At 63.0% G+C, this 22984-nt stretch overlaps 1 protein-coding gene across 12 annotated transcripts; it reads left to right on the forward strand.

The window, feature by feature from the left end:
* Window position 1: 1 nt before the first annotated feature.
* BRD9 (bromodomain containing 9) lies at window positions 2–22135 on the forward strand. 12 transcript variants are annotated; one of them, XM_080803683.1, is made up of 17 exons: window positions 2–171; window positions 1366–1580; window positions 1834–1966; window positions 3399–3459; window positions 3842–3986; window positions 5660–5770; window positions 6434–6609; window positions 6818–6934; window positions 7655–7787; window positions 9311–9386; window positions 10256–10351; window positions 11116–11245; window positions 13447–13558; window positions 16411–16449; window positions 19428–19527; window positions 20305–20478; window positions 21293–22135. In XM_080803683.1, exons 1-17 carry the CDS (start codon window positions 120–122, stop codon window positions 21391–21393), a joined length of 1971 nt encoding a protein of 656 aa, XP_080659809.1. In that variant the 5' UTR covers window positions 2–119; the 3' UTR covers window positions 21394–22135. The 12 variants fall into 12 exon arrangements, with proteins under 12 accessions (XP_080659809.1, XP_080659813.1, XP_080659816.1 ...); XM_080803687.1 differs by having other exon boundaries at window positions 7655–7760; XM_080803690.1 differs by having other exon boundaries at window positions 6896–6934.
* Window positions 22136–22984: the final 849 nt, after the last annotated feature.

Below are 22984 nucleotides of genomic sequence, written 5' to 3' on the forward strand. Positions count from 1 at the left end.
ACCTCCGCCGGGCGAGGCGGGCGGCGAGCCAGGGCCGCGGGGGTGGCGGCCACGCTCCGGCCCGGCTCGCGGCTGCCCTCGGCCCCGCGCCCCGGCCCCGGCCCCGGCCCCGCGCCGCCATGGGCAAGAAGCACAAGAAGCACAAGACCGAGTGGCGCTCGTCCTACGAGGGTGAGGCGGCGCGCGCGCTTTGTGACGCCAGGCCGGCCGGCGGGCGGGCGTTCGCGGCGGGCGGGGCCCGGGGGGGGCGGGCTCGCGGGCGGGGATGCGGCTCGGGGGCGGTGGGCCCGGGCAGGATCCCGCCTCCGGTCTCGCGGGCGGGGGTCCCGGGGGAGGGCCCGGGCTCGCGGGCGGGGATGCGGCTCGGGGGCGGTGGGCCCGGGCAGGATCCCGCCTCCGGTCTCGCGGGCGGGGGGCCCGGGGGAGGGCCCGGGCTCGCGGGCGGGGATGCGGCTCGGGGGCGGTGGGCCCGGGCAGGATCCCGCCTCCGGTCTCGCGGGCGGGGGTCCCGGGGGAGGGCCCGGGCTCGCGGGCGGGGATGCGGCTCGGGGGCGGTGGGCCCGGGCAGGATCCCGCCTCCGGTCTCACGGGCGGGGGTCCCGGGGGAGGGCCCGGGCTCGCGGGCGGGGATGCGGCTCGGGGGCGGTGGGCCCGGGCAGGATCCCGCCTCCGGTCTCGCGGGCGGGGGTCCCGGGGGAGGGCCCGGGCTCGCGGGCGGGGATGCGGCTCGGGGGCGGTGGGCCCGGGCAGGATCCCGCCTCCGGTCTCGCGGGCGGGGGTCCCGGGGGAGGGGCCCGGGCTCGCGGGCGGGGGCCCCGGGCACCAGGGCGCCGAGATCCGCCGCTGGGGCCCCAGACAGGGCTGCAGCGCTCCGGCGTCCGCTGTGTCTTGTGTCCGGAAGGAAGGAGCCGAGCAGCTCCGCGGCTTGTCGGGTCTTGGAGGGTTTGGTAGTGGCCTCTCTGCGCGCCGGCGGCCCGCGCGCCCCTGCAGCCGCGGGCTCATGGGGGGCGACGCCTGCGGCTGCTGCAGGGTGAGCCCAGCCGGGAGCTTAGGGATGGGGCATCGGGCTCCTGGGTCCCAGGCCCGCTGTGGTCCTTCCCGCCACAGCGAGGCAAACTGCTTTGCTCTAGGCCTCCCTGAGGCTGATGCCGAGTGAAGTGGGGAGAGCACTTAGCCCTGCGGGGTTGTCCTCCCCTCCTCTCTCCTGGAGGGTTCTGCCCTCCCCCTGCCTGCTGCCTTAGCCCCGCCAGTCCCTCCACCTCCCCTGGCCTGGGCCTTCTCCTGGTCACAGCTGCGCTGGGTGGAGGTCGCGGGTGGCTGTGCGCGGTCCGAGCACACAGGGACGCCCGCCGCCTCTGTCTGCAGATTACACAGACAAGCCCCTGGAGAAGCCCCTGAAGCTGGTCCTCAAGGTCGGAGGAAGTGAGGTGACCGAGCTCTCGGGGTCTGGGCACGACTCCAGTTACTACGACGACAGGTCAGACCACGAGCGCGAGCGGCACAGAGAAAAGAAGAAGAAGAAGAAGAAGAAAGCAGAGAAGGAGAAGCACCTCGACGACGAAGAGAGAAGGAAGAGAAAGGTGGGGTGGGGGTCGCGGGCTCGTGCGGGCCCCGGGCCCCTGGAGGGTAGGCGGCAAGTGCTGCGCGCGGGGCTTTGCTGCCCGTGCTCTGGGCCTCCTTTCGGGCCTGAGCCCTGGGGGTGGCCGCCGAAGGCGGAGCCTGAAGTAAGAAGAGCGCCTGGAGGGCGTTTCCCCCCCCCCCCCCCCCCCCCCCCCGTGAGGGGGTCCATCTAACACCGCTTGCGCGGCTCTCGCTCCTGCCTCCGCCTCACAGGAGGAGAAGAAGCGGAAGCGGGAGAAGGAGCTCGGGGACGCCGGGGCCGAGGCCGACGACTTCGACCCTGGGAAGAGGGTGGAGGTGGAGCCGCCCCCCGACAGGCCCGTGCGCGCCTGCCGGACCCAGGCCGGTGAGTGTGGCGCTGGGGAGGCTGTCCGGAGCCTCCGCTTATCTCTTTGCCGCGGGGTTGGTGCTGGTGTGCGGCCTCTCAGGAGGGGCACGGGGTGGGGGGGGGACACTGTGTGTCCGGCATGAAGCGGGGCTGGGCCTGCGTTCTCACTGTTCCCTTCGAGCTCCTGGAGCAGGGCCTGGCCTGCTCCAGCTCCCGCTCCCCGTTCTGCTCCTCTTTAAAGTCCCGAGCTCAGTGTGGAGGGGAGGACACTGGCGCTCATGGGGGTCAGAAGTCGCGAGGGCTGTGGCAGCTCCACCAAAGGAAGGGGTCCAAAATGCTTGGGACCCTCTGGTCTGTGCGGTCACTTCTCTCGGGCTCCCACATAGTCCCGAAGTGCTGATGGGAGGTAGTTTCCGAAGCATTTCTTTCTTTGACCTTGGGGTCGACTACCTAGGATTTGGGAGGGGGCGTGTGCTGCAGTCATTTTGGGGGCTGTTGTGTTCTGGCAAGCCCCGTCCCCTGTGTAGGTCATTGCCGTGGTGGACTCGGGGCCGCTAGGCATGGTGGGGCACAGAGAAGGTCAGGCGTGAAACCGTTCGCTGGATGAACGCGTCTGCAGGATGTGGACAGTCGCTGGCCTCCGTGAGCTTAGTCTGAGCGACCGCTCGTTTGAGGTCACGTGCAGTGCTTCCCTCCCACGTGCCTGAAGAGCGGATGTTCCTATCTGTCCTGGTCACTGTCATCGTCGAGGACCCACTTGAGTTCTGTACTTCAGGCCTGGGACCAGCCGTCTCCCCAAGGAGCCCTGGTTCCTTCGAGCACCCTGGCTCTCAGGGTCTGGGGGCGGGGTGTGGCCCTCAGTGGGTGGCAGGCAAAAAGATCCCACGCGTAGCCCCAGCTGAGAGAACAAGACCTACGCAGGCATCGGGGCTCACTACGTTCATTGGAATCCGCGTTTTTACCCGGTGGGCCCAGCAGCGCAGTTAGCAGCCGCGCTTCCGGGAACCCCAGGGCCGTGTGTGCTGCTGTGCCTGGTTCACAGGTGAGCAGCCGGCGTGACCAGAGTGTTAGGACTCTTCAGGGGATAATGGGTGAAGCTCCACCTGTGTCCCAAGCTTAGTTCTCGTCTTTGTGCCGTGTCTGGAACGTGCCGGGCCCGGCGGTGACCGGGACGGTCCAGGCCGATGAGCAGTCGTCCCCAGTTGTCGTGCTGACGGTGCTGGTGCTCCGAGGGGTTTCTGGGACTGGTGCTGACGAGGAGGTCCTTTCCCACCCCGCTGGGCTTCCTGGGTCTGGGCCTGGGTCTGGTCGGTCCTTGTTGCCTGTTGTTGTTGGAACTTGAAACACTGTGAGACGTGGAGCCGCTGGAGACACACCGTGGGGGTGGAGCTCTCCAGTGACGTGACACCGCAGTCTCCCGACTCGTCTTTCTCTATTTTTGCATCGCCAGCTGAGCACGAGAGCACGCCTATCCAGCAGCTGCTAGAGCATTTCCTCCGCCAGCTCCAGAGGTAAAGCGTCGCTCGAGGGCGTCTTCCCCTGAGCTGTGCTTCTGCCCCCGCACCTGTGTAGCGGACACTCGCCCAGTGGGGGGGGTGGGTGGGCAGGCACGCGCGGGAGGTGCGCAGGGAGAGCCCCGGTGGCCGGTCAGCGCGGGTGGATCAAGGCCGCCACAATACAGGTGTCATGGCTGCAGGCACGAGGGTCGCTGGGGAGGTGTCAGTCCTCCAAGATACCGCAGCTCTAGAGTGCGTAGGTTTTGTTTTTTATTTTTAAGATAGCACCTTAAAATTCAGAGGGGTGTATAACGTTTCTGTAGTGCGGGGTTTTGTATCTCTTGGAAATCGAGATTTATGGTTTTCCCAATTAAAATAAAGCTGTGTTTGTTTTCAGGAAAGATCCTCATGGATTTTTTGCCTTTCCCGTCACGGATGCAATTGCTCCTGGTTACTCCATGATAATAAAACACCCCATGGATTTCGGCACGATGAAGGATAAGATTGTAGCCAACGAATACAAGTCGGTCACAGAATTTAAGGTAAACAGTCTCGGTTCCTGAAACCGCTGCTGTGAGGCTGTGTGTGCCAGTGCCCAGCAAACACTCTGTCCGCCTTAGCTGCTCGCCCGTTGGAGGTGCTGCAGGCACTGGCGCATTTGGGCTGAGGTCACCCGCATAGCACTGGGGGAATGGGCTGGCTGAAATGTCCTCTGTGTGTTTTCTGGAAGCCCGACTGTATGTGGCCACAGGGACACGCTGGGTCAGGCCGGAGTGTGTTGATTTGGTCTGGTTCAGAGCGGGCATTTCTAGAAATGCAGTTTTCCTAATTTTTAGTTTTATTTTGCAGCAGCTGGGAATTTTATTTGTTTTTGAATAATAAATTCTTACAACAGTTGAGTACGTAGCTGAGTATGTAGCTCTTAAATCTGTTTCTTGCTACCACATCTGATGTAGAAATGCGTCTTGGCTTTGAAACCCCTTTGGCGGAGGGGGTGGTTAACGTGAGCGCTTGACAGCTTTGGCAATCGTCATCTAGGAAAGGGCATCAGGTTTCCGAGTTTTGGTTAAATTTGGAAGGCTTGGCTCTTTTACGTTCATGTCTTGGTGTCGTGACAGGGTTTGCCGAGCTGTGGCAGCAGGCCCACACACAAGGGTATTGTGTGCGGTGGGGGTTTCCTCCAGAGTGCCCGGCGCTGCCCCCAGGGCAGATGGCTTGCAGCAGCCCACAAGCCCCCTCCTTTCCTAACCCGGGTGCCGGTTCGGTCTGCTGCCCAGTGACCGTCCTGGATGTGAGCAGCATCCCCCTCCCTCCCCTGTGTCCTCTTGACTGGTACCTCGGGGCCAGCGAAGGACGGGGGCTTCACGGCCTCAGGCCCAGCCCTGGAGACCTTGGCGTGGGGCTGGTGCTGGGGATCGGGAAGTGCCAGGAGAGTTCGCACCGTATCGCCCGACGGTTGACTCATCTGTGACAGGTGTATGCCGAATGTAGTTTGGTGACAAAACACTGAAGTTCCCAGATTTCATTTCTAGTATCAGGTGTTCAGTAAGAGTCACCTCGTTGGGGCGGAAGTATTTGCTTGGGCGCCTCTGGAACAGTTCCCGGAGGCAAAGATGCCGGACTCCGCGCACAACTCCCAGAGATGGAGGACAGACTGTGCTCGGGTCTCAGCTCGTCCCTGGGCCTTCACTGGAAGAACCTGGCTGCCAGTTCTCGCTCCCGTTTGCACCCGCGTTCCTCCCAAAGTGGGAGAGCGGGAGCCACCCTGTCTTCACAGCACGTGTGTGTCACGCTCAGGAGGGTGCGGGGCTTGGCTGGCTCCTCACTGTTTTCGGGGAAAGACCAGTGAACAATTAGGAACGTGTTTTTGAAGGTGTAGAAACCATTTGTTAAACTGAAGAGCCTAATCTAGTTGTTTCTCACTCATTTTTAGTCTCTCTTTTCTTTTTTTTTTTAAGATTTTATTTATTTACTTGACAGAGCTGACAAGGAGGCAGAGAGGCAGGCAGAGAGAGGGGGGGAAGCAGGCTCCCTGAGCAGGGAGCCTGACACGGGGCTCGATCCCAGGACCCTGAGATCACGACCTGAGCCGAAGGCAGAGGCTTAACCCCCGAGCCCCCCAGGTGCCCTCACTTTTAGCCTCTTGACAGGAATCCAGTTTATGTCTTGGTGGCGTTTTGAATTGGATGGATATGATTTTTTTTTCCTCTTTCAGGCAGATTTTAAGCTGATGTGTGACAATGCCATGACCTACAACAGACCCGATACTGTGTACTACAAGTTAGCCAAGAAGATCCTTCACGCGGGCTTTAAGATGATGAGCAAAGTAAGAAGCTCTTGGAGGCGAGGAGCCACAGAAACGAGCGTTCTCCTCTGTGTTCTTATGCCTGAACAGAATCTCACCCCCAGTGAACAACCCACTTCCATCCGTCCGTCCCTGGCCGCGGTGTGGACCCCTCTGCTTTAGCATAGACGTCCCAGGCCACCCTCCCCTCCAGGCCCTCTCCCCCTGCTCCTGCTCACGATCCAGCTGTAAGCTCTCCTGTAGGGTTGGTGGAAAGTTCTGGATCTGTCGATCTGAGCCTGGGCGTCTCGTCTCGCTGGATTGCGGCCAGCCCGTGATTTGTTTCACGTGGCTGCCCGCTGAACCCAGACAGGACGTTGGCCGTCCGGTGTGGCTTCCCAGATCTGTCCCACCAGCCAGGTTGCATGCGTCACGCGTCTAGGACCAGTGCCTTGTGCCTGACGAGCCTATAGGTGAGGTGCGGCCCCTGTGCCCTCAGGCCTGTCCCCTTGGCCAGCCTCAGGCGCTCCCAGCCAGTCGGCTGCACCTGTGGTGTGGCCCTGCCCCCCCCACCCCCCACCGTAGCGCGGCGGAGTCAGCTGTCAGGCCAGGTGAGGCTGCGGCCCCCCCACCCCGCCCATCGTCGTAGCGCCCTGGCCGGCAGGCGGAGCTAAAGGCCTGCCGCTCTGTCCTTTCTGATTCCAGGAGCGGCTGCTAGCTTTGAAGCGCAGCATGTCGTTTATGCAGGACATGGATTTTTCTCAGCAGGCAGCTCTTCTGGGCAGCGAAGACCCAGCCGTCGAGGAGCCTGTTCCCGAAGTGGCACCCGTACAAGTAGAAACCGCCAGGAAATCCAAAAGGCCGAGTAGAGAAGCCGTCAGGTAAAGAGAAGCGTGTCTGCGAGGTGCGGGGACACGTGCCTCGGGCCGGCAGGCGAGGGGCGGCCCGTGCCGGAGCCTCTGGCCTCGGAGCAGCGGGCGCGGCCTCTGGGGACGCGCACGGTCCCCCCGGGGCCTGGGGCCGGCTCTCGCCTCAGGTGATCCCAGGTGGTCGGTAGGCAACCTGGACCAGCTTGGACTTGTCCTGCAGGAGAGTCACTGTCAGGCTGGTGGAAATAACATGCCAGAGGCCGGATGGCCCTGCCGCCCAACACGGTCTCTGTCCTAGGTGTGTCACCGGAGCCTGTCGGGCCACAGCTCTTCCCACGTGCGTGTCATTTGTGAATAACTGTTCACCCTTCACTCCCAAGAGGCTCCCTCCCGTGCAGGATGCATGCTGGTGGCCTGGCCTGGCTGTCCCTGGCTTGGGACTTAACCGTGCTGCATTGGGCAGGCTGTGTGTGTGGCATTGGAGCCGCTTTCTCATCGTACCCCCCTGCCCTCTGTTTCTGCAGCTGTACACCCGGGCCAGAGGGAGGGCCTTCTTGTAGGCTTCGGGTCCCCAGGCAGGGTTTGCTCCCACAGCACCACAGAAGGGATCTCTCCATTTGCTTCTAGAACCTTCCACCGGAGAGGCCACTCTCTTGTGTGCTACACCCAGCAATTCTTGACTGAAGCACAGAACTCCCTCACGTGGGGCTCGTGGCCATTTGCTGGTGGCTTGGGATCTCCCTGGGGCCTCATGGCCTGTGTCCCTCGCTCACACTGGGTGTGGGTGCTGTGTCCTCCACACGGTCCTGCCCCTTTTTCTGACGGTGCCTCAAGTGACACTGTAGGTCTGTGAGCTTCCGGGCAGGTAGTCAGACTCCCATCAGGTAGCTCCTGGAGTGACTACAGGTGACCATTTGGGTTCGTCGTGCTCGTAGCAGACGTGTCTGGCGTGCTTCGTGCCCCTGGTGGCCCCGAGGCTGAGGGACTGGCCCCAGGGAGGTGGGAGCAGTGCGTGCCCTGGCCTCCTGGGGACTTGTGCGCTGTCCCTGCCTCGTAGCTGCATGTTCGAGCCGGAAGGAAACGCCTGCAGCCTGACCGACAGCACAGCGGAGGAGCACGTGCTGGCCTTGGTGGAACACGCGGCCGACGAGGCTCGGGACAGGGTCAGCCGGCTCCTCCCGGGGGCCAAGGTAGCGGGGGGGGGGGGGGCGGCGCGGGCCTGGGTAGCGGCAGGGGGGCCGGGCGGGGCTGCGTCCTGGGGATGCGGTGGGCGTCACAGGGTCGTGTCGGCTCCCATCCCTGGCTTCATGTCCTGGGGGGTGGGGGCCTCCAGGGGCACCTCGAAGGCAGGACCCTCCCAGAAGCCGGGTTCCGTGTGTGGACATCCGTGGGCAGCCTCACCCTTTGGTGGGATGATCGCCGCTGGTTGAAGCCGGGCCCACCGGGCTTCAGCGCTGCCGCGGGGACCTCCTCCCGGTGTGCTCCCGTCTCCACATCGCTGCAGTGCCCAGGTCTTCCCTGTGCCCCAGGCGTGGGCTGTGGGTGCCATCCCAGCAGCTGCTGGGCCTCAGGGCAGGGTCCCACCATCCTCTGAGCACCCTGTGCTGCAGAAATAGACCAGCATGCCCCGTAGAGACGGCGACGGTGCTGCGTGAAGTTTCAAACTGGGTAGTTGCGATAGCAAGGGCAGAGGGGGGATGTTAATCCTGGTGCCTCTTGACCCAGCACGTCCAGTCTTATGTCAGCACGTATCATAGGTGAAAAACCGTTAGGAGTGCACGTCCTTTTCCCATGCAAAGTTTTTAAAATGCACGTTGAGTGCTACACAAAGAACTCGGAGCGCTGACGGTACATAAGACGTGTTGAGGTCAGTTTTCCTGTACTGCTTTTAAGCCTTTCTGGTGTGGAGGTTGGAGTTCCGTGTGTAGCTCATGGTGGTGTGCTGCTGGGCCCGCCGGTCTGCACCCCTGTAGTGCCCAGCCCTGGGGTCTCCAGGAAGCCCTGGGGTCTCCAGGAAGCCCTGGGATCTCCAGGAAGCCCTGGGATCTCCAGGAAGCCCTGGGCACCGGGCGGGGCCCTCCGTGGGGTCGGGAAGACCCCGTGCTGATCTGTGTGTACTGGCCAGAAGCGTGTGTCCATAGCCACAGCGTCGGTGCCCCAGGCACTGCGTCCACCTCACTCTTCTCCCTTTCACCGTTGGAATGGCACAGCGAGAAACCTGGCCAGTTACTTGGTCAGTGGCGCTGGACCCCTGTCCCGCCTCCCCTCCCCTCCCAGCCCTGCGCCCTCGCCGGCCTGAAGGCTGCCCTCCCCTCGTTCCCCGCACGGACTTGAAGTGGAGCCGAGCCCCTCGTGGTTTAGAGCCTCCAGGCTGTGCCCTGACATGGCCCTTGGCGACCTGGGTGACCAGGGTCTCGTTCCCGCTCCTCTGGTTCCGGTTGTGATGTCCCGTAAAGCCCTTGTCTCTGGGTCCAATCTCTGGTTGCAGAGGCGCCCTTAGAAGGGTCCCAGGGAGCCTGAGTTCATCCTGCGCGGGTCGGGTCTGACAGGACGTCCCGGTGGGAGGATACGGGCCTCGGGAGCCTTTCCGCGGGGAGGCCGGGACCTTCGCAGCCTCCAGACACCCCCCATTGGGTCGGGCCGGAAGGCCTTCACTTGGTTGGCGTCTCCGTGGCAGCCACAGCCGCGGGCGCTCAGCTGCGCTTCCTTGCAGATGGGCTTCCTGAGGAAGAGCGGGGACGGCGGCCTGCTCTACAGCGTGGTCAACGCGGCCGAGCCGGACGCCGACGGTGCGTGGTCCCCCGCGGGGCTGGGCGTCTCCGAGCCGCGCGCTGCTCTTGGTCTCTGCGCTGCCGGGGGTTTTAGAGCCTCGTGGCCTGTCTGAGCATCTTCCCGGCAGAGCGTGGCCCCGGTGGTAAAGCGCGAGAACGGGCCCCGTCTGGTTTCACGCTCCTGTCCGTGCCCCTTGACGCGACCTGTGCGTGATAGACGATCAGCAGGCCATCGTCCGTGGGGGCAGAAGTCCTGGTCGGAGCTCTTCTGCCCGACGGTCCCCGGCATGAGGGAGCTTTGGAAGAAATAGCCTGTTTGGTAATCGTGTTAAGGCAGACCTTGAAGGAGACGCAGGTGGACCTCTTCAGCTGTGCGGTCCTCTGTGTGCGTTCCAAGCCGCGCTCACACACTCTTCCGTCTCAGAGAGGTGCCTCGAAGACTTGTGCTTTGAAGAAAAGCCAAGGTCACTTGCACGGGGATACGTTTTTTCACACACAAAGGAGAACGAAGTAGTCTCCATTGTTCCCAGCCTCCTGGGCGTGGGACCTCTCCCCCGACCTGGGGCGCCTGGCAGCGTTCTTTCATGCGGCGCTGGGGAGGCCGGTTCACTTAGCCGTCTCCGACGGGTACCCCGTGTGTCCGCTGGCCGCCTGCCGCCTCTGGCTGACGTGAGTGCCATTATTCTTTGTAAGAGGACAGACGGGCCGGTCACTCGTAGCTTAGAGAGAGGAAGTGAAGGTTTGAGACTTGTAGTGGCTTCTGTAATTTTGATTTTAGTGGGTCTTTGTGGAGAGTCCCCGTGCTCCCTGCCACGTGCCCTCGTGTGGCGCTTCGGGGGCCGGGAGCTGCCCTGAGCCGCCCGTTCACGGCCCGGTCCCCTTTGCAGAGGAGGAGACCCACCCTGTGGACCTGAGCTCGCTCTCCAGCAAGCTGCTCCCCGGCTTCACCACGCTGGGCTTCAAAGATGAGAGAAGGGGCAAAGGTGAGTGAGGCGGGCAGGTAGGGGTAGGGGGCAGGGGTGTGTACCCTGAGTCGTCCCCCGAGACCTTCCTACTCCACTGTGCTTAGGGCCGCACGCCGGCTCTGAAGGAGCGGCGAAGTTCAGGTCATCTAAAGAGAGGGGAGTGGAAACGAGTGGGTGGCTGCCGTGCTGGCGCTGGGTAGGGGCCCGCGGGGGCGTGTGGGGAACGACGGTGGGCATGGTGGGGGCACAGTTGGGGAGGGACGTGGCACTGGCGTGCAGGCGTCTCCCTCTGTCTGGCAGACGGTGGTGGCCAGCTCGCTGGTTGGGGTGCGTCGGGGCAAGCAGCCGTTTCGTTCCCAGGGGACAGCCAGCCGTGTCTGGGGTGTTCCTGGTCATGCTGTGGTCCTCCTGGCCCTGAGTGGGGAGAGGCCTGGAGTGCTCCCCCACAGCACCCCTCTCGAGCCCTAACTTCACATGGGGTGCCAGCGATGCCTCCCTCAGGGCACGCGGACCTTCTGACCCCTTTGACGTGCCCTCGGTGGGCGCCTGCGTTCTTCTGCAGGCTCTGTCCCCAGCGCTGTCTGTGGTGGCACGGGAGCTCGGTGCCCAGGCCCCTGCAGAACGCAGACGGCTTCCTGCGCTGTGAAGCGAAGGTGTGGCAGGGCTTGGCAGCCGCGCACAGGAGGCAGCACGGGACGGCAGGGCAGGGGGTGCACAGCCTTGGGGCGCCTCGTGCTGGGGGCATCTCACGGCCTGTGCCCCCCCCCCCCTTGTGCTCTCAGTGACGTTTTTGTCCAGCGCCACCACCGCACTGTCGACGCACAATTCAGTATTCGGCGACTTGAAATCGGATGAAACCGAGCTGCTTTACTCTGCCTACGGAGACGAGACGGGCGTGCAGTGTGCGCTGAGGTGAGCAGGGCTGGCGTGGCGGGGGCGGTGCCCCAGTGCCCGGGGGGCGGTATCTCTCTGCGCGTGGGGGGTCACGGCTGCCAGCAGTAGGTCTGAGCGGCCGAGCTCTCCAAGTGGTCTCCCATAAACCCGGGGGGGGGGGTGGCAGACCGACCTTGCAGCTCAGATGACGGTTGGGGCTGTAGCGTAGAGGAGGATGAGAGTCCGTGTGACTCGTGCTGCGCTTATCACGTGGATTTCGTGACTTTGTTACGACGCAGCTTCGTGCCGCGCGGCTCTGCTTGGGCCACCAGAACAAAGCCCCTCGGGTCTGATGGCTGGAGGGCCAGGCACTACCGTGTGGTGGCCCTGGGCACTGGCGGTCTGAGAGCCAGGCGTGGGCAGGCTGGGTTCTCCTAAGGTCTGTCCTTGGTGTGTGGACGCCATGGTTTCCTGCGTCCTCGTGTGGCCATCCTTCCAGGTGAGTCTGTGTCCTCCTGTCCGCTTCCTTTAAAGACACCAGTCAGAACCGGTCAAGGCCCTCCTTGAAGGCCTCACTCTGACTTATCATCTCCTCAAGGCGCTGTGTCCGGACACAGTCACGTTCTGAGATCCTGGGGCCAGAGTCCAGCGTAAGGAGAATGGGCCACAGTCGGTCCCTCACGGTGGTTGAGACGTGCTTTTCAGACCAGAGACACAGGACTGTGTTTCTTTCGTAGGACCGTTCTCGTGTGCACTGGCTGCTTTGTGTGCCAGGTGGAGGTTATGCTTACAGAATTTTCATGATTGTCCAGGAGGAAAGTAAAGTTCTGCTGACTTCTAAGAGATGGGCTTTTCCCATATTAGATCTTTGTTTGGTCTGAAACAGAATACAGAGTCTATTTTAAAAATCGTTGGTTGTCACGACAGGGAGTGCCTGACTAGGTTTTTGTGAGATCAGAGTAGAAGTGGAAAACCCAGGAGGGCGTGTGTTGTAGTCGAGGACAGTGTCCTGAGTGGTGATCCTCTCCTTCACGCCACTGCCCTGTCACAGCCCTCTGGGGACGACAGCCGCCTTCCGTTCGGGTGGCACAGGGTGCCCAGACCGTGGTGGCCTTCTCTAGTGCCTGCTCCCGGAACACATCTGGACTCTGGGTGCCGGATGGCAACAGTCACAGTCATGTGGGCAGCGCGGGGAGGCGGGCAGACCGCACTCCTGCTGGCGTCCCCACGTCGCCTCCCCCCCGCCCCGTGCGCTGTTCCTGGGCACGTGCAGACCACACCTGAGGGCTGCGCCCTGCCCCCTGCACACCTCGGCTCGGTGGTTCCTTCTAAAACGCTGCTGGTGGAGACTCAGGCGGCAGGACGCTCAGGCAGCTCGGAGCCTTGCGGAGCCTTTGCCCAGGCTTGGATGCTAAGAATTCGGCTTTTGTTCTCTGCCTCCTTTTGAAACATTTTGGTTTTATTTATTTATTTCCTTCAGCATTCACGTGACCGAAACATCAAAACGAGCTCCAGGCTGTACGGGCAGGGACTTGCTCCCACACCTGTCCTCCTTCCCCGCTGCGAGCACCTCTCCTCAATCGACTTAGGTTTTTAAATCCAAACCAAAAAAAAGATAAAGTTATGCTCCTTCCACGGAGATAGCGCAAGGCATCTGGTTGACCCTTGAGCGGCTCTCAGTTGTGCGAGTTCGCTTCCGTGCGGGGTGTTTCCTCCCGTTACCCTGGTGCGGCACCTTCAGCCGCTTTCTCTCTAGTCGTTCTGCTCTCGCGGCCCTTGGCTTGCTTCGTCGTGGGAGCGTGGGCGCAGCGCACAGGAGGCCGGAATCCGTGTCCGTCCGTGTCGGCGTCTGCAGTCGGCTGCTCCGGGTAACCCGGGGCTCAGGAGTTACTGCGCAGAGTTCAGCTGTGGGGCCCGTGCCCCGCGTCCTGCGTGGTGAAGGGTCCGCCGGATGCGTGTACGCTGTTGTTCGCTGTGTTCAGAAATAATCTTCTTCTGAGATGTTTTTAACCTTTTTGGGTCATGGGCCACTTTAAAGGTCTGACGGAGACTCCCGACCCTTCCCCGACACTGTGTCTGGGAGGTGTGCCGCTCCCAGGAAGGCCCGCCCGTGGGGCCGCGTCTGAGGGCCGGGCCGCGGGGGCGGGCGCCGGGCCCAGGACCGCCGGCGCCGGCGAGAGGCGCAGGAAGGCTGCCGCACGCGGCGCCCGAGTGACGGTGTCCTCTCCCCGCCCTTCCAGCCTGCAGGAGTTCGTGAAGGATGCTGGGGGCTACAGCAGGAGGCTGGTGGACGACCTGCTGGACCAGGTCACCGGCGGGGACCACTCGCGGCTGCTCTTCCAGCTGACGCAGGTGCGTGCGCCGCGCCGGCCCGCTTGCTGGGCGCGCTCGTGCCCCTGGCGCTCGCCCTGGCCCCGCTCCCGTTGCGGGAGCCCGTCCGGACTGACGCTCTCCTGCCCTTGCTGATTCTCTGCTGATTCCCTGTTTCCGTGGTTCTTGCTGTCAGCACCCAACTTTCTTCCAGAAAACCTTGAAAACAAGGGACGTCGTCTCTGCCGCCCGCGCACCCGCTGCCTCTGGCGGCTGTGAGGACCTCGTGCGCCCTCTTCCCTCCGTCCGCCGTCCTTGTCCTTCGTTCTGAAGAACCTTCTTGAGTGACGTGTCTCCTGCTGTAGGCTTGGCTGACAGTGAATCCGCTTCTTTTTGTCCGGACAACGTTTTTACTTGTCCGTTGTCTTTGGAGTCCGTCTTCCCTGGGTCTGGCATCACGGGGGGCGTCTTCCCGGCCCCTTGAGAAGGTGCCTCAGCGCAGGCTCCGAAGTGTCTGTGGCTTTCTCATCTGTGCGCTCCGCTTGGCCCCCATCCTCTGGGCCCATCGGGGGTCGGCAGACGTGGGCCCGTGAGCCACGCGTGTTCTACTTTCCTTAAAGGCTGTAAGCAAGGAAGAGAGGGGTGTGCCACAGACCTTACGTGGCCCGCGAGGCCCTGCATGTTTGTTCTTCGGGCCTCTGGGGGAAGTTGACGGGGCCCCGCCGTGGATGCTTCTCGACTGGAGCCCTTGTAGCCCCGTGTGGCGGCTCGTGGCTCGTGCCGTTCCGTGCACTCCGCCCACCGGCTGCCCAGCTTCTCGCGCCCGTCCGCGTGCGGTTTCCGTCAGATTGGGAGACGTTTGTCCGTTATTTCCTCAGACGCCGTTTCTGCCCACAGCCCATGTCCGTCATTTGCCCAGGACTTGCACGCAGGTGCTAGTGACCCCGACCCCTTCTGCGTCTGGAACACTCTGTTCCTTGTCACTCTTTTCTCCCCCCCTTGGAGTTAGGTTCTGGAGCCGTGGCTCCAGTCACGTGACGTGGTCAGCGCCACGTCCACATCTGCTCTTGCCCCGGAACCTCTCATTCCGGGCCTGCGTTCGTCTTCGCTCTGCCTGGGACTTTCTTGCCTCCGCGCTTCGCTCTGTGCTCCTGATCTCCTCTCAGTCTTTGGACCGATTTCTAATACTTCCCACGGCAGCCTCTAAAGTCGTCCGCTCTCCCCTCTGTCACTTCTGCGTTCACCGGCAGCACATTTCCCTCCTGCTTGCAGGCGGCGGTTGGGTCCCGGCTGCCGCACTGTTGAACGTGCCGTGGGGACTGTGCCCACCGAGCAGCTGGTGCAGACCTTACTGCGGCTCGTCGGAACTCAGATGTGCTGGGAATGTGAGCTACAAACAGAACTGTAGCGGCCGGTACGAAAAATGAAACGTGAAAGTACTTAGTTGGTTTACTCGGATTATACGTTAAAGTAAAAATTGTTTTTGGTGTGAAATACGTTACCGTTAGTTGTGCGCTGACGTTGATTTTCGTTGGCTGCAGAAGGTTAAGCTTCGGCCTGTGATCATGTCCTATTGCCACTGGGCAAGGCTGGTGCTGTCTTTGTCGTGTTCCTTTAACGACCATCGGCGCTCATTTTGGCAGCGTCCTTGTGAGTCACCTCGTCTCTTGGGGTTTGTTTTTAAGCTTTGTCAGGGTGGGTTTAGGTGGCCTTGATGTTGGGTGAGTTTGGCCCTGGTGCTAAGGAAAGGCCCTTCTGGGGTCTCCCCCGGCTTCAGTGAGGGCTTTGTTCTGGCGGGTAGAGTTGGGCCGTGTGTCCCCATGCGTGCCCGGCCCCACAGGGTCCTGTCTGCCTGTGCACGGGTTACGGCCAGTTGGGTTTATCCCCTCTGGATTTGTGGAGCTCCTGCTAGGAGCGGCGTCCCCCCCCCCCCCAGACTCGGCCCCGCCGGCCTGTGAACGCTCGCTCTTCACCGCGGTGCGGCCGCAGTGCTCGGGGGCTGTCCGGCACCGCGGTCTGGAAGCTGGTCCCGGGGCTGGCCCTGGGCACGGTGTCTGAGCTGTCTTTGTGCTCTGTGCTGCTTGGAGTGGGACACTCAGATAGTGGCGATACTTACTGTTCTCCTTAAGTTCGGAAATATCGCAGTGCCCCTGAATTTCCAAAGCATCGGCACAAAGCAGAGATCTCAGATGCGGAAGTCCGCCCGCCGAGCGCTTGCTTAGCCGGCACACGCAGCCAGGATGTTTAGAAGGTGATGCTCCTGCCGGATTGTAGGACAGTGAGGTCGGGCTTGTGCTTGCCCCACGGGGTCACATGTGGCTGGGTGTCCCCCACAGAATGTGGCCCCATGGTTGTGGCCCCAGGTGACTTTGGGTCCCGCTCGGGCTGTGGTCACACAGTTGGGTTCAAGCGTCAGCCTCCCGGCGTTGTGCACCTGAGGAGAAGGGTGCGTGGCCCCGTAGCCCGGCCGTCGGAGGTGGTACTGCTCAGACCGCCAGGCCTGCCCTTTCTCCCGTGTTGCCCCGGAGACACAGGGCACGGTGTTGGATTTGACTGTTGGAAGCCGTCCAGCACCACAGGAGTAGGTGGGGTGCGCTCTCCCTTGCTCTCCGTCCGTGCAGGGTACGCCCGGGGCCCTCAGCCCGCCGGGGGTCTCAGCGGGGGCTGTGTGCATCGGCCCCCCACGGAGCAGGTTGGCTGCCTCACTCCGTCTCTGCTCCGTGGACGCGGGCATGGCCCAGCTCTGATTCACGGCACGGCAGGAGCATCACGGGGACATCCCCAGCAGTAGCGAATAAACTGTTTGTGGTTCACTCGTGTGTATGTGACACAAACGAATTGTTCCTTGTAAAACGTCTTGGGAAAACTGACTTCTAACCTGTTTTGATTTACAGAGGCGGAACGTTCCGGCGAAGCCTCCAGATGAAGTGAAGGTAGGTTGTACGGACGTGTGAGTGAGAACCCAAGTGTGAGCAACTCTGGGCAGCGGTCACATTCAGCCCCTGACATGGGGGGACGTCCGAGAAGAGGGGCGCGCGGCGTTTCCTGAGAAACTCTTAGGTGGTGGTCTCCTCTGCCCTCAATTCTTAATGGCTCGGGTGACAGGTGGAAAGCCACAGCACTTCTCCTCCAGGCCACACACAGTAGCCGCGGAGCTGTGGCCGTGCTGAGGGCTCTGTCTTCACCGGGGCGGGGGGCCTGCTGGGCCTGTCGCGCGAGCAGCAGGCTTCGTTTCTGGTGCGGCGGGTCCTGGCGGGCCTCCCGGCAGGTCCTGGGCGCTGTCAGCCGGGTGCCGGTGCTCTGCACACTCGGCAGTGAGGCCGGCCTGGCAGATGCGTGTCCTCAGGGCGCCCCCAGGACTCGAGGATCTGAGGGAAGTTCGTCGTGGTCCGGCCTTGGTTTCCCCCTTTTGCCTCTCCTTTGGGAGTGACTGGGAGCGAGCCTGTTGACAGTGGGCTCTGAACGCAGCCCCTGTGTCAGAGCCGACGCGCCGGGCCTCTGGACGGGCTGTGGGGTCTGGGTCACAGAGGCTACCTGGCCTGGGGGACGGAGGGCCCGCTCTCGGGAGGTGCGGCAGGTGCCCAGCAGGCGGGGCTCATTCAGTGACAGAGCAGTGAGGGTGGCGTGGTGTCTCCCCTGCGGGTGCGTCCCTCAGTGTGGCCATACCTGAGGGGCAGCAGAGCTCCCCGCTCAGGGTCTGTGGGTCAGGCAGACGTGCCGCAGCTGGGAGCCCGGGTCCCGCCTGGCGTCTGTGCTCTAGGCCGTCCTGAGCCGGGAGCCCCGCACTGCCTGCCTCTGTCGTCCCAGCGGCGCCTCCGTGCACGCAAGCCCGGGAGCATTCACAGGGGCCTCCCGCCCCCGAGGCTGTCCCTTGTGCCGGGAGCTCCAAGCCCCGGTCCCCCCTCGCCACGCCTCGGGTAGCAGCCCGCTGTTGGGTGGCTCTCCCGTTGGCGGGCGGCCTCTGCCTCATCTCCCTGCGCTCCCCCGACGCCCGCGGCCCTCACGGCACCTGCGGCAGCGTGCTGCCGTCCCCGCGGGGCCCCGGACGGCTCTGCGAGTGCGCCCGTGTGCTGCTCTCCCCGCTGACACTTCTGCGCGGAGACCGAGTCTAGCGCTGACGTCCTTTCTGACGCCACCTCGGAGCGCAGACCTCCGCACGTAACCAGGACGCAGAGCCCGCCGATGGGGAGCTGGGCGCCGGGTATTTCCTGCGGGGCACCCACGGGCCTCTGGCCTGTGGCATGCCTCTTGGGCTGTGTGGGGGGCTGTGGCTTTGTATGGTTTCTAGAGAAGTAAGTTGTGAGCAAACCAGCTTTTTCCAGATTGTTTTTTAAAGTTCCAAGTTGCCTTGTGTTTTAGGGTCATCAGGTCATCCTGTGGTAACCTGGAAAGTCGTAGCTGTGGGGTGATTGTCCTCACCATGGAAGGAACAAGGGCCGTGTGCTGGGCCCTGAGCAGGAGGGCAGACAGCGCCAGGCCCCTGTGTGTGCTTGCGGAGCAGGGGGTGACGGTGGGACGGTGGTGGGACCAGCGTGATGGCGGGTGTCCGGCCGCTGCCGTGCTCTGTGTCGGTGCCCAGAGTCGTCACTGTAACGCTTCCTGGTGAGAGAAGTTAGTGTCAGAGCACAGAGAGAGTGGCTCTTGTGAAAGTAGCGAATTATCAGGTCACCCGGACAAGACAGCCCAGCAGAAGGGGGTGCTCATGCCCAGAGAAGGCAGTCTGACGGGAGAGGGCTCACACCAGCCGCAGATAGTCTGACGGGAGAGGGCTCACACCAGCCCCAGATAGTCTGACGGGAGAGGGCTCACACCAGCCCTAGATAGTTTGACGGGAGAGGGCTCATGCCCAGAGGGCTCAGGCCCAGAGAAGGCAGTCTGGGGCTCACACCAGCCCCAGATAGTCTGACGGGAGAGGGCTCATGCCCAGAGGGCTCATGCCCAGAGAAGGTAGTCTGACGGGAGAGGGCTCACAGGCCTGGTGACCCCTTGGTCAGTAGCAAGAGCCGCAGCTTTCTCCTTCCCCGTGTCCCTGTGAGGCACTGGGTGGAGGTGGACACCTGTCCCTGCTGTCCAGGCTGGTGGGGACCCTCTGAGAGCCTTCCAAGTTCTGGGGAGTGGAGGGGGAGTGGGGGCGTGGGAAATGGGCCTGCACGAGCCAGGCCCGCAGACGTCTGCCTCTGCCGTGATGCGGGCTTCCCGCTCTGTAACCGTGTGGTGAAGAGACTGTCCCCCAGGCTGTGGCGGGGAGCATGCTGTCGCTGCACAGTAACTTTCCAGCAGTGACAGGATCCGGCACCAAGGTCAGAGTGTGACTTGGCAGACGCCGAAGTCCTTGCGGTCTTAGGTGGTCTGTCTCCCTTAAAATACCAGAGTCGGCCCCTCTGCGTTTATTTTAAACGCAGCCATATGGTGGCTGTCACGTCCCAGTATCTTGAGCAGCAGACGGGCACGGATGGTCTGCACGTGCTGGGGAGTAGGTCTTGGGCAGCATGCGCTGTTTCTGTGATGGTGCAGAGCAGGGACTCGACCCAGGACGGGGTCGGGAGGGCCTGGGGCGGCCGCAGGAGGACAAAGGACATGCTGGCTGGGCGGCCACCATGCCGTCAGGTGCGGTCCCAAGAAGTAGCCGCGGGCGCCTCAGATCCCACACGTCTCCCTGTTGCAGGGGCCTGCTGCATGGTCCCTCAGCGGCACCCAGTCCTGAGCTCACCCCCAGTGGTCGTGGGCTGCAGTGTGGACTGGACAGCGTGGTCTGGCTGGCCACCTGGCGTGGACACGGCAGAGCAGGCCTCTCCCACCCTTGGCTGCAGACACGGGTGCTCCAGGCGCTCCTGCGGGCTCTGTGGCTGGTGTTAACTCCCGCTCGGTGACGTCTCTCCTCTTCTGCTTGGTCTCCACCTGTCTCCCGCAGGCTGGGGACTCGCTGGGTGATGGCGGCTCTGTCCTGGACTTCATGTCGATGAAGTCCTACTCGGACGCCTCTCTGGACATCTCCGCGCTCGGCTCCCTGGGTACGTTGTGTTGGGCGTGCTCACGTCGGGCGGGAGGAAGCGCACCCTGTGTTCTTGTCCCTGGTGCTACCCTGGTCTGCCGGGCGGTCCCCGGGGGCACGGGGCTGATGTCCTTGCTTCCAGGAGCCTGGCCGCCGTCCTCGGGACGCCCCCCCCTCCCCCAGACAGGAGCTCAGCCGTCCGCACGGTGTTGGCTCGCACGCCTTGGAGCGTGCTGGGTGTCGTCTGACACCCTGTCAGCAACATGGAGCCATCGGACCCTGTCCGTGTTCTGCTTGAGTGTTCTTAAGGTGGTCCCGAGCCACATGCAGTGCGGGGGGACATAGTCTCCCCACCGGGCCACAGCTTCCTGCAGACTTAGCCCGCGGATTGTTGCAGACGTGTGAATTCCCTGGCCGGGTTGTGCCCCACCGTCTACACACGGGTCCGTCTCGGCCTGGACCTGGGAGCTCGCCGGGCAGGCCATCTTCACCAGCTCTCAGCCTGCCACAGCCCGGTCCCCCCTGGCTCTGGCCTGTGCCCTGTCCTGGCCTCGAGCACACACCGTCCTGCTCCCTGCTTGTTTACGCCGGTGGGACGACAGCTCTGTGAAACCGCTCCCTGGATTCTTGTCCACTCCGGCCGTCTTGCCCTGTCCTCCAAGCTTCCTTGTGTTCCCCATCTTTGCGCATGTCGTCTCTCCTCCTGCACGTGCAGAGCAGTGAGGGAGAGACCGGGCTGGCGTGCGGCGCTGGCCGGGCCGGTGGGTGCCTGACGTCCGTTTGCCCTGTTTGGCAGGGAAGGTGAAGAAGGAGCTGGATGCCGACGACGGCCACTTGAACTTGGATGAGACAGCGAAGCTTCTGCAGGATCTCCACGAGGCACAGGCAGAGCGCGGGGGCTCCCGGCCGTCCTCCAACCTCAGCTCCCTGTCCAACACCTCCCCCTCCGACAGAGACCAGCACCACCTGGGTAAGGTAGCCCCAGGCCCCAGCATCTGGCGGCACCTGGGAAAAGGGCGGTCCGCCGCAATCCTGGCACTTCCGAGCTGACGCGGGCTGCGTGTCCAGCCCCCAGGACTCTGTGGGCCCTGCTCCCTCTCCAGGATGCCCCCTGCCCCCTGGGGTTCTGAAATAACCTCTCCCTCGTCAGCGGCTGCATGGGGGTCACTCTGTGTTAGGTGTTGCGGGTTTTAGCCATAAGATGCTGGCCGTCCCCGTGTCAGGAGCCGCCCCAGCTTGCCACATCCCAAGGCCCTTGGGGCAGAACGATGCTGCCAGGCATGTTGGATTCAAGTTTGGGGATGTTTGTTTTTTCCTGCTGCTCCCATTTTTAGTCCTAAAATGGGGTGTTGAGAAGTGTTTTGTTCTTCTAGGACCCTGATTTGGGGAGAGCAGGTGACCTTCCCTGGCCTGGGGCTTTTTCTCTTCCATGGGTGACAGGGTGGTCGGTGCGTGGACCCTGCGGGATTTCGGCCCCTCCAGGAGGGGGACCAGGTGTTGCTCCCTGACGTTTTGGATTTGCTCAGTGAGCAGCCTGTGCTACGGTTCCAGTGTTCTGATTCGGGCACTGACTATGCAGAGCACCTCTTGACTTTGGGCGGTTAGGGGATGCTTATCAGCTACAGACGTAGCTGACGGGCTGGGGAGGTGAGGGGGTGGCCCGGACCCTGGGAGGAGGCGGCTCGGGCCAACCGCAGTCGCAAGGACATGTTTTCGGCCGCGTCTGAAGCACAGCGTGTGTGCGGACCCCTCGTGTGAGTGCCCTGTCTTTGCCGCCCTTGCAGGAAGTCCGTCTCGCCTCAGTGTCGGAGAGCAGCCGGAGGTGACCCACGACCCGTACGAATTCCTTCAGTCTCCAGAAGCTGCGGCTTCCGCGAAGAGCTAGCCTCGACGATAGTCTTCCGTTCTTTAAATTTTTGTATTTGCGTGTAACTGAGTTTTTGTCTTGAGACAAAGACTTTGATTTTGTCCCTTTTGGCGTGTGGGGGGTCATCTCCGGTATCATGTCGGCCTCGCACGGACCCAGCGTGTCTGCGTCGCCCTGTGAGTCCTGAACGGGAGATCACACGGTGCGCGGCCAGGTGGGGCCGAGCCCGTGTGTCCGAGCTTTGAGCTGTCAGTCCGCCCATGGGGCACCTTTCTGCCCCAGCGCCCTTCCCAGAAGCCCCTTGGGAAGGGCCGTGCCTGTGGCAGGGCTCCTGCGTGTTCTCTGCCCCGCCCCCCCCACCGCTGCGTCTCTGGAGGAGGTCGTGGAGGGCAGCGCCCTCCTGGCCCGGGACAGGCCCTGTGCTGCTGGTTCCTGTGCTGGGCAAGGCCTGCCTTCTGCTGGAAGGCCACACTGCCTCCCAGCCACGGCCACGGGCTGTGTCCGGAGACCTTTTTATTCTGGTTGTGTTTACTGGATGCGTGTTTACATTTGCAGAACGTGGAGAACTCAGTAAAGGACCGAGGGTTTGCGTGTAATTGCCAGTAGCGCCCTGAGTATCGTCTCTGGGTGGCCTTGTAGCAAAGCCTTTGTCACAAGAGTTCGACCGTGTCCACTTGTGATGCTGACGCCCCCCCCTTTCCTCTGCGTCTGGCCCCAGGACTGCCCCCGCAACAACGTCTGACCTCACCCACCCCGCAGTATTTCTGCTTGTGTCCCTTTTTTGAAAACCAGACTGGGGGCTCTGTTCCGTTCTGGGGCAGAGTCCGTCCTGGGAGAGAGGGTGTGTGTGTGCCTGAGACGTGCCCCAGCCCACGGGCACCGCTGCCTGCTGGGTGAGCAGGGCCCCTCGTGGCCGTCGGTGGGAGGGAGCCCAATGTCGCACAAGCGAGGTGTCAGGCAGCAGCCGTGGCGGGGTGCTGGCCAAGGAGAGAGGGAGGACGGAGCCCACACCCCTACAGGCTGCAGGCCTGCCCTCAGCGCCCCGGCTGCCAGGACGTCAGGAGGGGGATCTCTCTTCCCCACCTTGGCGTGGACTCCCAAGGCGAGGTTGTGGGCAGGGCGTGGCCCCAATTTCTGGGGCTGGACTTGCCCTGCTGAGCCCCTGCCTCTCCGCGGCCCTCCGCTGCGGTTCCCGACCATGTCTCCGACGTGGACATGGCACCTGTTTACAGGACCTGCCGAGACAAGAGGAGGCCCAGAGCCACTTGAAGGGAGGGCTCTCTGCCTCGAGGGCCTCAGCAGTTGTGCCCGCAGCCGGAGATGCCGCCGCCTCCTGCCCGCAGGCAGGAGCCGCAGACGGGCAGTTGGGCCCGGGAGGCTGGGGGACGCCTGCACCCTGGGCACGGCCTCTGGAGAGCTAGGGGCTGCCACTCAGAAGACGTGCCCGCGGGAGGGAGGACCAGGGCGGCGTCTCAGGACAGGAGGGCCCTCTGGCCCATGATCTCAGGAAACTTCACGTGACGTAAAATTAGCCACCAACCGCCTTCAAGTGTGCACCCGAGCGGTTTGATGCCTTCATGGTGGTGTGCAGCTGACGCTTCTGTTAACT

This window comes from Martes martes (assembly GCF_963455335.1).
Source record: "Martes martes genome assembly, chromosome: 5".
Lineage (NCBI taxonomy): Eukaryota > Metazoa > Chordata > Mammalia > Carnivora > Mustelidae > Martes > Martes martes.

Bases quoted from the DNA above. Each gene is read 5' to 3' on its own strand.
- BRD9 (XM_080803683.1), top strand. From the start codon at position 120: ATGGGCAAGAAGCACAAGAAGCACAAGACCGAGTGGCGCTCGTCCTAC. The intron at 1,581-1,833 runs GTGGGGTGGGGG...TCCGCCTCACAG, and splicing joins AAGAGAGAAGGAAGAGAAAG to GAGGAGAAGAAGCGGAAGCG. The intron at 6,610-6,817 runs GTAAAGAGAAGC...CTTGTCCTGCAG, and splicing joins CCGAGTAGAGAAGCCGTCAG to GAGAGTCACTGTCAGGCTGG.